We start from the raw sequence: 18843 nt of genomic DNA on the forward strand, positions 1-18843 counted from the left end.
TCAATTTCTACCACCAGGAAGAAAAGAAACACCCAAGTGGCAAAAGAAAATAAACAGGGGATTCAGAGTATCCTTACTTCAGGGACTGGCTGGCCATATGCAAATAAAGTATGATGGGATCCTGGCCTCTGAGTAGTTATTTAAGTTTTTTTTAAAAATAGGTGTGGTGGGTATCTGTAACTCTGTCAAAAAGGATGGTAAAGATGGGCAGCATGGTGGCACAGTGGTTAGCACTGCTGCCTCACAGATCTCTGGGTTCAATTCCCACCTCAGGAAACTGTGTGGAGTTTGCACATTCTCCCTGTGTCTGCGTGGGTTTCCTCCCACAGATCATGTAAATTGGCTATGCTAAATTGCCTGTAGAGTTGGGTGAAGGAGTAAATGTAGGAGTATGGGGCTGGGTGGGTTGCACTTCGGTGGGTCAGTGTGGACTTGTTGGGCCTAAGTAATCTAATCTAGCTTTCTTAATGACGTCTATGCGCAGCAGTGACATCTGGATCCAAAAATCAATGTTGCGCTCAGTATGCTGATGCTGATGATAGTGTGCAGAAGATTGGAGCTGCTGTGAACTCACTCAGCCCTGCAGCTTAGAGGGAACATTGCTGAAGACATTTAAGAAGTATTTAGATGAGCACTTAGGGAAAAAAAACATACAAAACTGCAGACCATGTGCTGAAACTTGGATTTGTAGATAGGTGCTTGTTGATAGATTATTCTCTTCCCAACTACAGAAAACAGTTGAGGTCTAAACACCTAAAGGAATCAGTTTTAGTTACAGTCCAGAAGACGTTCTTTGACTCATTGAGTTTGTACAGCCAAAATGGCATTACTACACGAGTCCCACTTTCCAATACTGGTCTTGTTGTCTTGCATGTTATGACACTTTAAGTGTTAGTTCTTAGAGCTAAGGGGATATGAGCAGAAATCAGGAACAGAGTATTGAGTTGGACAATTAGTCATGATCATATTGGAGATAAAAGAACTGCAGATACCAGAATCCAAAATAGACGCATAGGAGGCTGGAAGAACATAGCAAGCCAAGCAGCATCAGGAGGTGGAGAGGTCTACGTTTATAACCTTTATTTCTGAAGAAGAGTTATACCCAAAATGTTGACTTCTCCACCTCCTAATGCTGCCTGGCTTAGCACGATAGCTAGAAGGGTCTTTTCCTCACGTTTAAAATCTTTAAATGTATTTTAAACCACTCTGCTCAGAGATGTTATTATACACCAGAGCAGGTATGCCTTGAACCTTGATCTCTACAAAGAACATGAATGCCTCAACTCGACAAACACCGACGTTGCCATCAGGCACTCAGCCTGGCCGCCTTAAAACGGTCAAAGGACCACCTCCCTGCCCCGCCCCCTCAGGAGGGAACACATTCCAATTGGACACGTATGACATCTTCGACGCGACGCGGACGTCGATTGGTCGAAAGCAACGTCAATCACCCAGCCTTGGTCCAATCAGTGGACATGACAGGCGGCCTCCGGGATGAATGCGAAGGAGAGAAAATAAATAAAAATAATTTAACGAGGAAGAGCCGCCGTCACCAACGATGCGGTAGAGGCCGAGCGATGAAATGAGCGGTTCCATGGCGGCCTCGGACGACGACACGGTGTCGGAGCGCTCGAGCTCCGAGGGCGAGTACCCGGTGTCCGAGCGCGGGGCAGCGGCTACCGCCGCCGCCGTCGACGACGACACCTTCCGACTGGCCGCCTTCGGCCCGGACTGCGGCCGGCGCCACCGCCTCGGAACCGGGGACTACACCGAGGGCCTCAGCTACTTGCACTTCATGTGGCAGGAGCCCGGCGGCCGTCAGCAGGAGCTTACCGGGAAAATGGGCGTCAACCGCCTGAAGCGGCAGGTCAAGGTTCACCGCAAGGCTTGTCCCCTGGGCAAAGACATCCATGGTCAGTCTGTCCCATTGGGATTGAGTGATTGCACTGGAGTCCGTTACTTGACCAGCTTGGCTTGGGGGATTGCATTGGATTGGGGCATTTTCAATTATGTTGCTTTGAGTTAGGGTCAGAGATACTTACTTGAATATTCTTCAACTGGACAATAAGATTTAGGTTGGATTTGTTAACTGTATGTATTGAAAAATGTTTACCAGGCTTCTTCTGCTGAAAGTTAATTGGGCAGCAATTTCACCTTGGAGTCAAGGGATTAGATCAGATTACTTACAGTGTGGAAACAGGCCCTTTGGCCCAACAAGTCCACACCGGCCCAACAAGTCCACACCGATCCACCGAAGCGCAACCCACCCAGACCTCTGCATTTACCCTTTACCTAACACTACGGGCAGTTTAGCATGGCCAATTCACCTGGCCCGCACATCTTTGGACTGTGCGAGGAAACCGGAGCACCCGGGGGAAAGCCACGCAGACATGGGGAGAAGGTGCAAACTCCACACAGTCAGTCGCCTGAGGCGGGAATTGAACCCGGGTCTCTGGCGCTGTGAGGCAGCAGTGCTAACCACTGTGCCACCGTGCTGCCCACTTGATCTGTGGGCTCAAGTGATCTTTCAGTGACCATGTAATCTAGGTTGTTGCTTTAGTGCAGTACTGAAGGAATGCTGCACTGTCAGAGGTGTTAAGGTTGGGTATCAGCTGTATTTAGATATTTTACAAATCCAGGGCAGTATTTTGAGGAATATCTGGAGAATCTACACTCTACAAGAAAGGCTTTGTGTTTGTTTTTGCATTCAACTTGGAGGACAGATAGGATCTTGGTTTAATTTGTAAATGGATCTCTTGGATGCAAATGTCTCCATGTTATTGGTAGTGGCTGGCTGCTGTGAGAGGAATAGTGTTTGCATTTAAATTGCACTTTTCCTGGCTTTGTGACATGCTTAAAGCATTTTCTGCCCAAGGAAAGCAAGCAGCCTATTTCTACACAAAAAGATTGGTGGCAATTTGCTGAACATGCACTTAAAAAAAACTGTACTGCTGTTCCACCCCCCCCCCACTCTCATATTTTGACCATTTCTGATAATCTGGCTTATGTTGGGCCATTTTTTTTTAGGAGATTTGGAAGTGCTGAGAATTTTTGGAATATCAATTTAATTGAATTACTGTCTACATGCAGTTCAACCTCAAGAAGAAATGATTTTACTATTCACTGTTCATTACGTAGGAAGAGTGATGGGTATTGTGGGGCTATCCTGGAGGCGAAAGCCTCAGTTAGTAATTTTTAAGGCAACTTGTGAATACAAGCTTCCACCAATGGAACCTGCAATGCAAAAGCAACCAACTTCAGATATTAGGACTGATGGGTGAGACACTTGGTTTTGAAACCACAAGTGCAGTATTTATTGGCTGTTAAATTAGCTGACCAGGAACAGTTTGCTTGGAACCATGGATAAATAAATAAGCATAGTTCATAAACTTTTATCAGTTAGATGTATGTACTAGCTTTGGTTGTTATTTCATATTTTATTTTTACAAGTAATTCTCCTTATTTTGCAGCTCAGAAGCGTTTACGAGAAGCTGCAAACGCCAATGAAGTTGATATTGGTAAGATTAATTTAGCTTTCTGTGTTACGTCTTCACACAGATTCTTTGTTTGTAGTTTGGGCATCTAGTTGTGCCCACATTGAAAGGGAATTAAACCTATATTGTATCAATAATTATACTGGAAATAATGGGTCCTTTCTTCTGGTTGTATATGTGAGTTTTTCTTCTGTAGACTTAATTTCCGATTTGATTCTTGCCGGCTTTCTTTCCTTTGCCTCCAGTACTTTTAAAAAAAAAGTTCAGCTGCTTGTATCCTCAGTCATTTTCTTGTCTTCACTTTCCCGAGGCAATAAGTTTAATGCCTGTCCTTGATTTTGCTACTAAACCTCTGTTGGTTTTGCAACTTTGCACTCCCTGAAGGTTGTAGATGCTCCCATCATAGACCATTACAGCCTTAAACATAGCCAGATTTTTGATTTCTGTCAGGGAATTAAGGGAAATGAGGTGTGTAATATTACAGGGCTTTTCTCTGTGCTCGAGATTGTGTTCCTTATGATTCAACTGAAATGAATGTTTAAGGTGTTGGAATGATGGAGGTTGGTATGGTGGTCAGTGAAGCTTTATCCCCAGTGAGTCAGCAAATGTCAGATGCTTGACTGTAAGTACTAATTCCAGTTAACTTCACCTATTCATATTAGCTTTAGCTACATTCATGACATCTTTCTAAAATTTACACTGCATTAATTTACTCTGTAATCAAATGCTGAACCTCCTTTTCAAAATTCTCATCTTCACTGCCCACCTGCAAAAAAAAGTATCTCTGCTGACAACTAATGACTCCACCTCTTGATCTCCTTTCTTTGAATCCTCCCCATCCTGCAAGATGCTAGTGTTGTGTAATAATTATGATGTTTGTAACATACCATATTTTAGGACTGTCTTTAAGGTGAAGTGAAGCAGATGATGTGACCTCTTTTGAAACCCGCTTGACAGAACGTTCGAGTGCTTTGATTATTACAGATAAAAAAAATGGGGGGGGGCAGCTTTTATTTTTTGAGAAGCAGATGCATGTTATTTACATTTGGAGGCAATGGCAGCAACCTGTGTGGCAACAGTGGATACATTCAGTCTTTAAAGTCCCAGAAAAATGTTGGGTTGTGAACAGTTATCTTGGACATAAATAGATAGTTTTTAATATAAGTGAGATCTCAAGCATAACTATTTTTCATTCTTCCTGAATGCAAGGCCCACACCAAGATGTGCTTAAGGTATCCATGGAAACTCTCATATATTGTTGATCCGCCATGACCTGGGAGAGAGAGACCAGATGATGGTCAAAAGGTTCATGGTATAGAAATGCCAATGATGGCCTGCACTTGGATTGGAAAGATCAAATTTGTGAAGAGTCAAATGGGGCTGGAAGATGGCCAGCATTTGTTAGAGGTTGAATCTACAGGCGTAACGGACTTATTATAAAAGATAGTTTTGAGATTAAAAGTTATTAGGCTGAGTTAGGCAAAAACAGAATTAGATACTCATTAGCTAGGAATCATTAGCTTGGACTGATTCGTGGAGAATTGAGCAGTTACTTAAAAAGATGGTGTAAAATTTATCAAGTGAAGTGCTTTTTTCCTTCAACTATGTTAAAATTGAAGAGGGTAAAGTTCTGTCCTGTGACAAAAATATAAGTTGCTTACAAGGATTGTCTTTCGTCTGTGGTGCTTTACCTCTTTTCTTACAGTAAAAGTCCTAAAATGTGAAGTTTTGTGAAATCACTCCTTTTGCTATTAACTAGGTTTTGTTTTCAAAAGAAAATTACTGGTCTTTCTGGGGACCATAACACTTTGGATGAGCCTAGACTTGAAGTCATTGTATTTGGACACTGTCACAAATTTTCTACCTTGTCATCAAGCCAATCTCCTTTCCCACATTGAGTGAACCTGACTGTTCCCATTCTTGGAATGCTATACTGAGCTGTATGCTCTCCACCAAAACTTGTGTCTCCTTAACACTTGGCATCCCTGCCTGAGCTCAAGTGTTGCTGAAACCCATATTCATTCCATTATATCTCCAGATTTAAACTTTGGTGATTGCCTGGCTTGTGTCTGATCTTGTAATCCGATTGTAATGCCGAACTCCTTTGGTACCACACTGAAGTGTCAACCTGTAGTATATGCTCAAAACCTAAGATTGAACTTCAACCCATAACCTTCATTTTTAGAGGCAAGGCTATGATCAAATAAGCTAAACTAACACTGGAGTTCATACTTTAAAGAAACTATGTTGTGGAAATAAATATTTGATACTTGAATATTTTCAATGAAATGTCATTATGGCTTGTTTCTTGGTCAATCTGTTTTGTTGGTGTGGACCTATCACCATGTTAAAAATCGCACAACACCAGATTATAGCCCAACAGGTTTAATTGGAAGCACAGCTTTCGGAGCACTGCTCCTTCATAACCACAACCACCTGATGAAGGAGCAGCGCTCTGAAAGCTAGTGCTTCCAATTAAATCTGTTGGACTATAGCCTGGTGTTGTAATTTTTAACTTCGTACACTCCAGTCCAATATTGCCTTCTCCAAATCATGACGTATCATCATGTTTGACTTGCACACAGCCATAAGACTTTCTCCATAAGGACACACCTCAGGTGTCTAAGCCAAGAGAGTTTCAAATGCAGAACGATGAGAACTGAGGTTAATTTGTATAAAATATAAGATCAGATTAGATTAGATTACTTACAATGTGGAAACAGGTCCTTCGGCCCAACAAGTCCACACCAACCCGCTGAAGCGCAACCCACCCAGACCCATTCCCTTACATTTACCCCTTCACCTATGGGCAAGTTAGCATGGCCAATTCACCTAACCTGCACATTTTTGGATTCTGGGAGGAAACTGTGTGTTGACCTCCTTAACTTTATTCACTGAACAAGATTTCCTTCACGCAAGATAGCTCTGGAACTTCAAACTGATGGAACTTTTAAGGTCTTGCTGACTGGCTGCAGTCTTAAAATACTGGGATGGAGATTGTGGGAGTTTGAAATGCTTGGCATGGATTATATTAGTCTGATCTCATTAATAGGCCAACCGTATCATTTTATTTAGTGAGCCAACTGCTTGAATGTGGCACTGAACCATGTGTAGCAGATGACAAAGGCAGGACTGCTCTTCACTTCGCTTCTTGTAATGGAAACAGTTCAATCGGTGAGTAGAGTGAAAATGCCATTTCTTAGTCAAGTATATATTCACTCTTTAAACCTCCTCTCCCTAAAACCCACTCTGTTCTGATATATATACTTGACTGTTTTACCTTTCTGCTTTCACATTGGTCCATCAGTTAGAGGAAGAGGTGATTGTCAATTTGCACACCTAACTGTATAAAAGATGTTAAGTGTACATCCAGGGACGTGCACAATTTTGGATAGTAAAACGAGCTCAATTTCAATTTGTTCACATCAATTAACCAGATGGTATGAGTAGGGTTTGAGGAATGTTGATCTAATGAGGATTCATTATTTGTTTAGGGTTAGAATGTGTGCTTTTTTGTTTGAAACCAGTGGTGAAACCTGACCACTTCCGCCTTCTTTTCTCATTATAGTGCAGTTGCTGTTGGATCATGGAGCAGACCCTAACCAGAGGGATGGACTGGGAAACACACCGCTGCATCTGGGTATGATAACGATGAAGAACTTTAATATTTCTGAAGCTGTAATAAGTTCATGTTTTGAGTGGCAATGGACGTTAGTGCTGCAGCATAGTATTATTCAGAATCTCCAGCTACTGTGTTTTCTATTCTAGTTATTAATTTCTTATCGTAAAAAATACATTGAGTTATTTTTGAGATGGTTCCTGTTTGAAACTAGGATTTTAGATATGCCTGGATGTGGCTGTTTTCCCAAACAGGGCTGTAGTTTTTCACATTCTGCCAAGTTTATGGAGCTTTTGAGGCTTTGTGTTCCAATGCCCATTCTAATGCTGTCTGACTTCATCTGTACAGGACACTTAGTCGGGTATATTTCAACCTGTCAATTACCTGCAATTAAACATTATTTCCACTTGCCAGTTCGGTGAGTGGGATATGATCATGTCAGTGGTCAAGTAATCCAGAGAGTAGGAGTTCCAATCACTCAAATTTTGTTAGTTTGAAATATGATTATTATTTTAAATTTTGGTGCTCGTATCAGCTGTATTGGATTATTACTCTGGGTGCTTGACCGTAACACTAAAGCACTCCTATTTTTGGTTCTTTCACCATCAAAGCTGTTCTTGGTAATGTCAATCCTGATAGCAATGTGGTTGATGTTTGATTAGTCTCTAAAATTGCCTGACATATTACTCAGTTGCACAAAAGCCACTGCAAAACTGAATATATTGCTTACCTGTGATCAAGACTTTAAATCAGGATATGCCCAATGCACTCCTGGCCTGAAGGAGTCCTTGAACATGGAGCCCAGCATGAGAATGCAAAAGGCAAGACTGAAATATTTGCAGCTACCTTCAGCCAGAAGTGGTTGATCAATCTTGGTCTTATCCAGATATCTACATCCCATCACACGCTAGTCTTCAGTTAATTCATTTCACTTCCATGACATCTGGAAATCGCTGGCACACTGAACACGAACTACCTGTGCTTCTACCCAAATTGTCCCAGTGCAGCTACAACATTGAGATTTGTCTGAAGTTTGCATTTGCCCTACTCTCAAAGTAGGATAAATCCAATCAGACAAATGGCTTCCCTATCCATTGAGACTTCTGTCATCAATAAAATAATTAAAGGAGTTGTCAGCAGTGTTTTCAAAACACAGTTGTTCTACAGTATCCTACTTAATGGTTCCCAAGATCATCTGGAGCCAGATTTAGAAACCAGATCTGTTTCTAGAGCTGTGGTGCAGTGAGATGAGAGTAACTGCTGACTGTGGGCATCAGGAATTGATCACAAAACTGAAACTGGTGGGGATTGGGAGAAAGTGCTCTAATGGTTGGGATCATATCTCGTACACAAATAAAGATATTTTTCCTTGTGGAAGCCAATCATCTCCACTGTCTCAAGCCAGCGTCCAAGACCAAACATCTTCAGCCTTATTAATGACCTTTCCTTTCCTTCTGCATAAAATCGGAAGTGGCTGTTTCTGGTATTGTGTTCAGCCCCATTCACAGTCCCCCAGGTAAAGAAGTAGTTCATGCTGTCTTGTAGCCAGGCTGGGTAAAGTCGACGGTTGGTCTGATAAAAGCATGTAACACCCATGCAACACAAGTGCTTGGGAAAGTTCTTTAACAAAATAAAGTGGATCTATCCTTTGACATTCAGTGACATTACTTTGCCACTAGTACTTTGTGGGTTGTCACTGACCAAAATGTAACTGGACTGTCTACTGGAGCAGTTCTGATCCAAGTTTCAGCAGTGGGTGGCTCACCTCCTGTGTATCCACTGCCCTATTGCCACCTAAAGACCACAATCTTGGGAGTGTGAAGGAATACACTCCATTTGGGAAATTGAGCAGTTTGAGGGCAAATCAGTGCCATCAGAACCTCATTCTCTATCTAAACACCCATCCCTACAATTGAATTCTGTGGCTGCTGTATATTTTATCATTCAGAATGTGTGCCTTAACCATCTAGAATAGGGCCTCCCAAAGTGGAGCTTGGAATACTGTGTGCAATACTGGTCTCCTTCCTGTCGGAAGGATGTTGTGAAACTTGAAAAGGTTCAAAAAAATTTTCAAGAATGTTGTCAGGGTTGGAGGATTTGAGCTTTAGGGAGAGGTTGAATAGGCTGGGGTTGTTTTCCCTGGAGCGTCGGAGGCTGAAGGGTGAGCTTTTGTAGAGGTTGATAAAATCATGAGGGACATGGATAGAATTAATAGACACAGTCTATTCCTTGGGAGAGGAGAGTGGAGAACTAGAGGGCATAGGTTTAGGGTGAGAGGGGAAAGATATAAAAGAGACCTAAGGGGCAGTGTTTTCATGCAGATGGAGGTGTGTGTGTGTGTGTGTGTGTGTGGAGAATGAGTGCCAGAGGAAGTAGTGGAGGCTGATACAATTACAGCGTTTAAAAGGCAACTGGATAGGTATACGAATAGGAAGAGTTTAGAAGGAAATGGGCCAAGTGCTGGCAAATGGGACTAGATGCCGTTGGGATATCTGGTCAGCATGGATGAGTTGGACCGAGGGTCTGTTTCCATGATGTACATCTCTGACTCTGCAAATGGAGGCCATGAACTCTAAGGCAGCAGAGGCTGACCTCCTGTTCTAATAATCATAGGTCTTCTCTTCCTCCCTACTTCACTACCACTGAAGGGTTGTGACAAATTTCAGAGGGTCACAATGGGACGTGGGACCATATTGGAGAACAGATCAAAAAGATGACCAAGCTCTACCGATCCATGGCACTTCTATCACCTCTAAATCACGCACTATCTTGACTTGAACATATTGCCATTTGTTCAATATACTTTTTGGAATTTGCCACCAGAGAAGAACACCAAGAGCACCAGATCACATGGGCTTGACTATTTCAAGAATAGCTTCACCACCATCTACACCATCAGCTTGAATGCCAGCCTTGAAAGCGTCACTCGTATTCACAACAATCTTCAGTCAGAAGTGCCGATGGATGATCCATCTTGGGCTCCTCCAGTGGTCGCCAGCATCACGGATACAAGTCTCCAGCTAATTCAGTTCACTGAATGTGATATCGAGAAACGGCTGGAGGCACTGGATACTGCAAAGGCTATGGGCCCTGATATCATTCGCAATAATACTGAAGATGTTTGCTCCAGAACTTATTGCTCCCCTTGCCAAGCTCTTCCAATATAGTTACAACACTAGCATCTACCTGACAATGTGGAAAACTGCCCAGGTATGTCCTGTGCACAAAAAGCAGGACAAATCCAACCCAGCCAATTACTGCCCAATCAGTCTATTCTCGATCATCAGTAAAGTGATGGAAGGGGTCATCAGGTCATCAACAGTGCTATCTGGGCATTTTTCCACATTGTTAGGTAGATGACAGTGGCTACAAAAGCAGGTCAGAGACTAGGGATATTGCAGCGAGTAACTCTCCTCCTGACACCTCAAAGTCTATCGACCATCTTCAAGACATAAGTCAGGAGTGTAATGGAATAATCTCCACTTGTCTGGATGGGTGCAGGTCCAAAACGCTCAAGAAACTTGACACCATCCAGGACAAAGCAGCCCCCGCTTGACTAGCACTGCATTTATAAACATTCATTCCCTCCACCACTGGCGCTTAGTAGCAGTGGTGTGTACTGTCCACAAGATGCACTGCAGAAATTCACCAAAGGCCCTTAGACAGCACCTTCCGAACCTACAACCATTCCCACCTAGAAGGTCAAGGTACTTGGGAACACCTCCACCTGCAAATTCCCCTCCAAGCCTGACCACCCTGACTTGGAAATATGTCACTGTTCCTTCACAATCATTGGGTCAAAATCCTGAAATTCCCTCCCTGCTGGCATTGTGGGTCAACCACAGCATGCAGACTGAGAACGATTCACGAAGGCAGCTCACCACCACCTTCTCAAGGGCACATAGGGATGGGCTATCAATGCTGACCAGCCAGCGACGCCCAAGTCCCACAAATGAACACAAAACGCTTGCATCCCTGAAATGACTCTTGATATCATGACACCAAGATATGTCAAGAATAAGTTTAATCCTTTGATTGCTGAGTTAGAAAGATACGAATTAAGAGCAGGAGTAGAACATTTATCTTTTGATCTTACTCTTGACATTCAATAAAAGTTGACTGAGCCATGTATATTTGGTGTTGTGGTTTGATTGATGTTAGCGTTTGTGCACTAGGGAGTTCCTGGTTCTTCTGTTCTGTATTGTAAACATTAACATTACTAAGCAGCTGATTCTATTTCTTTTTTCAGCTGCTTGTACAAACCATGTACCTGTGATCACTACACTCTTAAGAGGAGGTGAGTGCACACTACTTTAAATAAAAGCTCATAATTTAACTTTGTTATTATAGTATAATGTTGTTATCATTGGGATTACTATACATTTGGAGTTACACATTATTTTGATTAAAAGACCTGTTTTCATGCATCTTCTATTCTTTTTGTAAATCTGTCTTTCCATATTGTAGCAGTGGGTAACCTAGTTTGTTTAACACCATGAGTTCTGGGCTGTTGGGCTGAATGGCCTCCTGTTGTATCTTACTGCACACTACTCCTACAATTAATGCCAGTCAAATCTTGCTATCTCGAAATATTTCTCTTTAAAATAATTTGATTAGGGAATAATAGACTTACTCATTTATCTCCAAAGACCAAAATATTCAGTGGCCATTCTGACAGTGCATATTTTTATGTTGTCGTTTGTGACTGAGATTTGAAGTGAGAAACATGAATGCAGAGTTTTGGGTTTGGAGCTACTGGAAAAGTCTCCCCTTGAACTTAGACTTTAGATAATTCCTCTGTCCTGAAGATTCATATATTTTCCTTGGATTGAACTTTGTTTTATTTACATTGTGTTTATCTATACATTTGTCTTTCCTCCCTCATTCTTTTGTTTCTGCCTTAGTCAGCAGTCAAATATCTATAGATAACATCTGTGCCAGCAAGGAAGGAAGTGTTTCTGGTCCCTTTCTTCCCCCTCAACATTTCTTCATCCCTGTTGAGGTAACCTGTATCTAGTAGTAGAAGAGCTAGTGAAGAGTCCAGCACTATTGTGGGTAGAGGACTGCTGATCTATATGTTTAGGTTCATTTCACCTGGACAATACTAGTTTACCGATTTTTGTTTTTCCTGTTGTACTCTCTTCTCTCTAGCAGTGGTCTGTAAGAGTTGAAGAAGCTACAAACCATGCAGAAACAACAGGTCAGCAATTCTCAGCTTATCTTGCCAATGACTGGACTACAAGGCTAACTGGAAACTTCCCATTTGTTCCTATCAGGTGCCAGAGTGGATGCCCTGGATCGAGCAGGAAGGACTCCACTCCACCTCGCTCGCTCTAAGCTGAACATCCTGCAAGATGGTCATTCACGAAGCCTGGAGGCCCTTCGGGTGGAGGTGAAACAGGTGAGGCATAAAGTGAGTCGGGGGCTTTTCAGCAGCTAGAAGATTTCTGCTCCTGGTTAAGTTCTCTGTTTGTTTTTTTTTGACTTTGCTTTCTTTCACCAGTTGGTCTTCTCTGGTGTTCCATGTTAGGAGTCAAACGAATTATATTTTCATTATATACTCATGACCACACCTTTTGTCCTTTTTGTTTTGTCTCATGACTACAAAATTTGAACCATCTCCTGTTTATCAGTATTTTTTGCTCTGTCCTCTCTTTATTTTGCCTCACTGTCTTATGCACTCTTCCCCTCATTTGTTCTCATATTCTCTTGACTAACTACCATCTAGGTCATCTCCGTCAGCCCATCTGCCACTTGCCTGCTTCTCCCACCCAAATTCTGTTGAATTCTTTCACTCTTTCAATCCTCACGTCCTCCTCCCAAATGCTGTCAACCTTTCTTTGTAAACATCTCCACCTTTCTGTTTATTTGTAATCTGTCTAAAATCTTTCTTACTTGCCTTCTCCCATCTCATGCTTATACTTGGGTGTTCGTGTGTCTCCTATCTTTATCCCCAAATCTCTTTTGTATCTGTCTCCTCTTCAGTTTCCACTTCCGTGTATGTGTCTCATTCAAATTGTCTCACTGCATGCTTTTTTTCCCTTTACGAATATCTCTTGTTCCTTCACTCTCATTCCTTACCCATCACTGAGGGAGCATGACAGCTGAGCCCTGGCCTGTTGTGATTCAGCAAATGTTGTAACTGGAGAAATCAGATCCCAGACTGAAATGTAGCTTGAAAGATCATATATATTTGCTGTTTTTCAAACATGTCTTTTGCTGAAACACAGGCAACAAATTTGGTTTTAACAGTAGAACTGGTTCATTGCACAAAAGAAAGATAAAATTAAAATAAAACAAGCTAAACTATCTGCATAATACAGTTTTTAAAATGTTTCAAAGACCCAGTAAAACAAAATCCCACCTTCTCCCATCACTTTACAGTTAATTAAACTCCAGAGAAATTGTTCTTCTCTATCAAATCTGTAGGTAGACTTCAATGCTTCTTTTCAGATTCAATCCTGAGAGTTGTGAAACCTTTTCTTTTGACTGCCACCACTGATGTCTTTGACTTTTTCAGCTTATTTGAATGCAAAATTCTAACCAAACACTCCTGGTCTGGAAATTGTAAATGAACTTTATGATATGGTAACCTATTCTTTTAACCCTTATGCCTTTTTCTAGGAGAATCAACTCTTTCATCTGACTACAGTCAGGTTTCTTCAGAGCATAATTCAAAAGCCTTTTGGTAACTTAAAGAAAAATCTGGTTTATCCTGGCTTCTGCTAACGTAATGACTTAATATTTGTTTTTCCTCCTATCTTAAAGCCCAAAATCTAAACAATTTCTATTAATACTCGAAGCAGTCCAGATTGGTTTAAACTCGTTATTCCAGAAAAAGGGATCTAGTTAGCCTCTTCAAACCCATAGAACAAGATTCCACATGTTCCTAGTTTAAAATCTCAACTCCTATAAAGTGATATTCTCATATATAAATCTCACACCTTTTTCGTAGCACATGTGGCTTTCTGCAGGAGTCACAAGGGAGAGATGAAGAACTGAATTCTGGCTGGTTTTACCGAAAAACTCATGATCCTAGAGGATTCATTTTCTAAGGTTTTTTGTTCATTTACCAAGTAAGCTCTTGTTAGAGAGACAGACAATTAATTATTGTGCTTCCAGAACTTTAACTATGGTGCACATTTTATGCTTCATGTAAGACAGGATTAATTTAACCATAACTGGGTGACCACTTTAATCCAGTATCTTGTCACTTTACACTTAGTGGCCTGAATCTAACTGTGTTTTACTATATATATATATATATATTTACTTCTCAGATCATTCAGATGCTGCGTGAGTATTTGGAAAGATTGGGTAATCACCAAGAGACTGAGCAGCTGGATGATCTTTGTACAAAACTTCAGATGACCAGCACAAAAGAACAGGTGGGACACAAACAGGAAGGCAATTGGTTTTTTTTCTTTAAAGTAGGCACTGATGAGTAGGGACTGTTTGACTGTGAACAAGTGGATTTTGTTTTTCATTGTCTTGCTTGCACAGAATTTTCTCAAAGTACAAGACAGCGACTTAGCTACTTTCTTTTACATTAACATACAAAGAGGGAAGAATAAGATTGTGTTGAGTGACCTTGAGTGGCCAACCTTGTAATTGAGCCAGTCTCCGAAGATTTAGATATGCAGTTGATTTAATTCTTCACTTTTTGGTATGTTAGTGTTTCAAGCTGCAGTGAGCCACTTTCTTGAACAACTGCTGTTTCATGGTTTAGGTACAGTCTCAGATTTGTTGGGAAGATAATTCCCTGATTTTTATCTAGTCTATAACTTGAAAGTCTCTTTGGTTCTAAACTCCTGTACTGTGCTCTCAGTTTTGAGATTAGATGATTAGATTTCCTACAGTGTGGAAACAGGCCCTTCGGCCCAACCAGTCCACACTGACTTTCTGAAGACCCATTTTCTCTCTGACTATTGCACCTAACACAAAGGGCAATTTAACATGACCAGTTCACCTGACCTGCACATTTTTGGATTGTGGGAGGAAACCAGAGCACCTGGAGGAAACCCACGCAGACACTGGGAGAATGTGCAAACTTCACACAGTTGCTCGAGGCTGGAATCAATCCTGGGACCCTGGTGCTGTGAGGCTGCATTGCTAACCACTGAGCCACTGTGCAACGGATACTTTTTAAATGGGAAGAATTATAAGTGGTGTAATTTCTGCCATTCCTGTGTTTTTGCTCAGTGGTGTTCTTTTCTAAGATGATTGTTGCCCTAGAGCATTGTTCAGAATGGTGATGAATGAGTGTTTCAGTTTCTGCATGGTAATCTGGCTGTATCCCCAGATTAATTTCCTATTTGTGATAACTGCTTCAACGTGGACCAAAGATTGAATTGGGGTCTTTGCTGGTCCTCATTGTTTGGTACAATAATTGGTAATACATTATTCACTGATGTCTGAAGATTTCAATTAGATTAGATTACTTGGTGTGGAACCAGGCCCTTCGACCCAACAAGTGCACACTGACCCGCCGAAGTGCAACCCACCCAGACCATTCCCCTACATATACCCCTTCACCTAACACTACGGGCAATTTAGCACGGCCAATTCACCTAACATGCATATTTTTGGATTGTGGGAGGAAACCCACACAGACACTGGGAGAATGTGCAAACCCCTCTATTGACTATTTAAAATCTCTGCATCAGTGTAAAAATGGAGTAATCTGAAGTGAGAATCCTCAGTGAGAGAGATTTAATGTGAAATATTGTGTGTGTGTGTGTGTGTGTGAGAGAGAGAGAGATCACCTCTCCAATTTAAGAATGAGACAGGAGGAATTCTTTTTGAGTCTTTGGAGCGCTCTACCGCAGAGCAACGAGTGTGGTTATTGAATACTTCAATTCTGCTATTCAAGAGCCTTGATTGATTATTGGGGATGGCTGGCATGTAGAGTTGATGCTGCAATAAATCAGCCAGGATTTTGTTGAATGGTGGAGCAGGCTAAAGGGGCCAAATGGTCCACTCCTCCTAGTCACATTTGTTTGTATGTTCGTGAATATAATGTTGATCATCATTGTCAGTTTCTCTGTAGTGATCATGAAGAGTTTCACTGCACTCGGCCAGCAAATATGTGATAGGTAGCAGCTAGCTGACCACAGACCAGTGTATGATGCTCTATAAATTGATCTAAAACCAAATTGCCTGCTGTATGATTTATTGGACTTAATGCAAAGACAAATATGCAAACGAATCAGCAATGTAGAATTGACTTAAAAAACACTTTCAACTTGCTTGTGTTTTTGGAGTCTTCTGGGTTTTTTTTTGTGAAATTCTTGTTTAACTTGCTTTGACCTAACTGGCCTTCCTGCTATCCTTACAGGTTGATGAAGTTGCTGACCTGCTGTCAAGCTTCACTACACTCAGTCTACAAATACACAACTTGGGTACAAGGTAGCTGAATACAGTCTTTCCATTTGTCATTGGTGCAGGAGCTGATGTAAAAAAAATATAAAACAAGTGAAAATGTAGAAATGACTTTTGTTTTTAAACAGGCCAGTGTTTGTGACCTTTTGGTTTTAATAACATAATTCTCACTTTATTGTATTGGAAATGTTGATTAAAATCTTTATGGAAGCAAGCTTTGAAACTGAGCTCTCCCAAAACAATGAGCTTTAGCTCTGGTAGGATTTTTTTTTAACCTCCTGAAACTATCTTCGTATAACAATATGGACTGGTCTGATATACAAGCATGTCACCTTCATGGTGAAGAATTATATGGTGACTGTTGACTTATTAAAGCAGAAATTGATTGTTTCCAAGTACTCTTATTGCAGGTGACAATGGTTTGATTAACAAACCAACAACTTGAAATTCACTGTCAGAGTCTGTTTGTGACATGCAGTTTTTGGTGACAGGAATGTTGTGATGTGACAGTAAATATGTATTAAATGTAAAATTTAAATGAATAAAGTTTAAACTGAGTAATGTAGTTCTTAGTGAAATTGGTTGTAATAGATCTTTTCATCGCTAGCTTTTTTTAAAAATAAGGATAGTTAATATATTGAACAGCACCAACATAGAACATTAAGGTACAGCACAGGAACAGGCCCTTCAACCCATGCTGTTGTGCCTACTCTTGGTCCACATGCCTCCATTCCTTACATTTTTATTTATCTAAAAGTCACTTAAATGTCCTCATCTGCCTTCACCACCACCCCTGGCAGCATGTTCCAAACTCCTACCATATTGTCTATATAAAAAGTATACTGTCCCTCCATCTCACCATAGTATTAAACATGTCAACTGTGGGAGAAGATTGATTCTATCAATCCTATCTATGCATCTCCATAATTTTATAAACTTCTATCAAGTCTCCTGTCTCTTTCTCTGGGATGGTGGAAGCTGAGTTTTTCTCGCCCCTCACAGCTCATACCCTCAAATCCAGGCAGCATCCTGGTAAACCTCTTCTGTACCCTCTCCAAAGCCTCCACATCCTTCCTGTAATGTGGTGACCAGAATTGAATGCAGTACTCCTTAAGTGTGTCCTAACCAAAGTCTTAAAGCTGCAACATGACATCCTGAATCCAGCACTCCATTCCCTGACCAATAAAAGCAAGCATGACGTGCTTTCTTTACTGTTCTATCTACTTAAGTGGCCACTTTCAGGGAACTTTGGACTTGAACCCCAAGATCATTCTGAAAACCAATGCCATTCAGGGTCATGCCATTAACGGTTTAACTTTTCCTTAAAATTTGATCTCCCAAAGTGTAATGCCTCAGTACTAATTGAGATTCATAGTCCCAAACTACATCTGCCATTTCTCTACCCATATCTGTAACTGATCTATATCCTGCTGTATTTATAATCACAAACAGCAGAGGTCCCAGGATCCCTGTTGAAAGCCACTCGTCATGTACCTTCAGCCAGAAAAACACCTTTGCACCACTACCCTCTGCCTTTTATGGGCAAGCCAATTCTGAATCCACACAGCCAAGTGATCACTGATCCCATGCATCTTAAATCTTTTAGGTGAGCACACATTAGTTTTTATAAGTATGTATTAATGGCCAATAATTTGCCTCCACTCTAGAGAGTGATTTCTGATGAAGGGCTTATACCTGAAACATCTATTCTGTTCCTCCCTGCATGCTGTGCTTTTCCAGTAACACCTTCGCTACTCTTGCCCCTGAGAATGGGACTTGACTTATTTGACAGCAAGTAAAGTGCTATTTAAGAAGAAATACAAGTCCTTTGGGTGATGGAACAATGGAATCAGGTAATAGTTTACAGCTGAAGCAGCTTGATCAGGAGGAAAATGTTTATTAAAAAAAAAACTCAATGCTCAAAGAAAATGAGAAAACTAGGATTTGAATTGCAAAAAATAAAGAGACAGATCACAGATGTAAGCTTAAAGTGCTACAGGTTCAGAGTGCAATGGCAGAGGGCTGGGAAACAGTGCAGCAGGGTCAGCCAGTGGAGGGATGAAGGGCAAAGTAGATGTTAGGACCAGTAGGTCAGAGAGGAAGGCTCGGCAGAGACATAAATGAACATGACAGAACCAATGGGCTGGTGTGTTTATTTAAATGCAAGGAGTATTATAGGTAGGGCAGATAAGCTTAGAGCCTGGATCAGCACATGGGACTATGATGTTGTGGCCATTACAGAGACTTGGTTGAGAGGGGAACAGGACTGGCTGCTCAACAGTTCAGGATTTCATTGTTTTAGACAAGATGGAGAGAAAGTAAAATAGGTGGAGGCATTGCATTACAAAT

At 41.3% G+C, this 18843-nt stretch overlaps 1 protein-coding gene across 1 annotated transcript; it reads left to right on the forward strand.

Moving 5' to 3' along the window:
• The first annotated feature begins 1445 nt into the window (after window positions 1-1445).
• On the forward strand, window positions 1446-17059 carry ankrd54 (ankyrin repeat domain 54). The gene is made up of 8 exons (XM_060849347.1): window positions 1446-1913; window positions 3471-3518; window positions 6570-6668; window positions 7063-7134; window positions 11363-11410; window positions 12390-12514; window positions 14394-14501; window positions 16451-17059. The coding sequence occupies exons 1-8, from the start codon at window positions 1583-1585 to the stop codon at window positions 16523-16525; spliced, it is 906 nt and encodes a 301-aa protein (XP_060705330.1). The 5' UTR covers window positions 1446-1582; the 3' UTR covers window positions 16526-17059.
• The last annotated feature ends 1784 nt before the right edge of the window (window positions 17060-18843 follow it).

The sequence above is a fragment of the Hemiscyllium ocellatum genome, chromosome 33, assembly GCF_020745735.1.
Source record: "Hemiscyllium ocellatum isolate sHemOce1 chromosome 33, sHemOce1.pat.X.cur, whole genome shotgun sequence".
In the NCBI taxonomy this organism is placed as follows: domain Eukaryota; kingdom Metazoa; phylum Chordata; class Chondrichthyes; order Orectolobiformes; family Hemiscylliidae; genus Hemiscyllium; species Hemiscyllium ocellatum.

Excerpts from the sequence above, each read along its gene's own strand:
- ankrd54 (XM_060849347.1), top strand. The coding sequence starts at position 1,583 with ATGAGCGGTTCCATGGCGGCCTCGGACGACGACACGGTGTCGGAGCGC. Across the intron at positions 7,135-11,362 it reads AAACACACCGCTGCATCTGG|CTGCTTGTACAAACCATGTA; the intron begins GTATGATAACGA and ends TTCTTTTTTCAG. Across the intron at positions 11,411-12,389 it reads CACTACACTCTTAAGAGGAG|GTGCCAGAGTGGATGCCCTG; the intron begins GTGAGTGCACAC and ends TGTTCCTATCAG.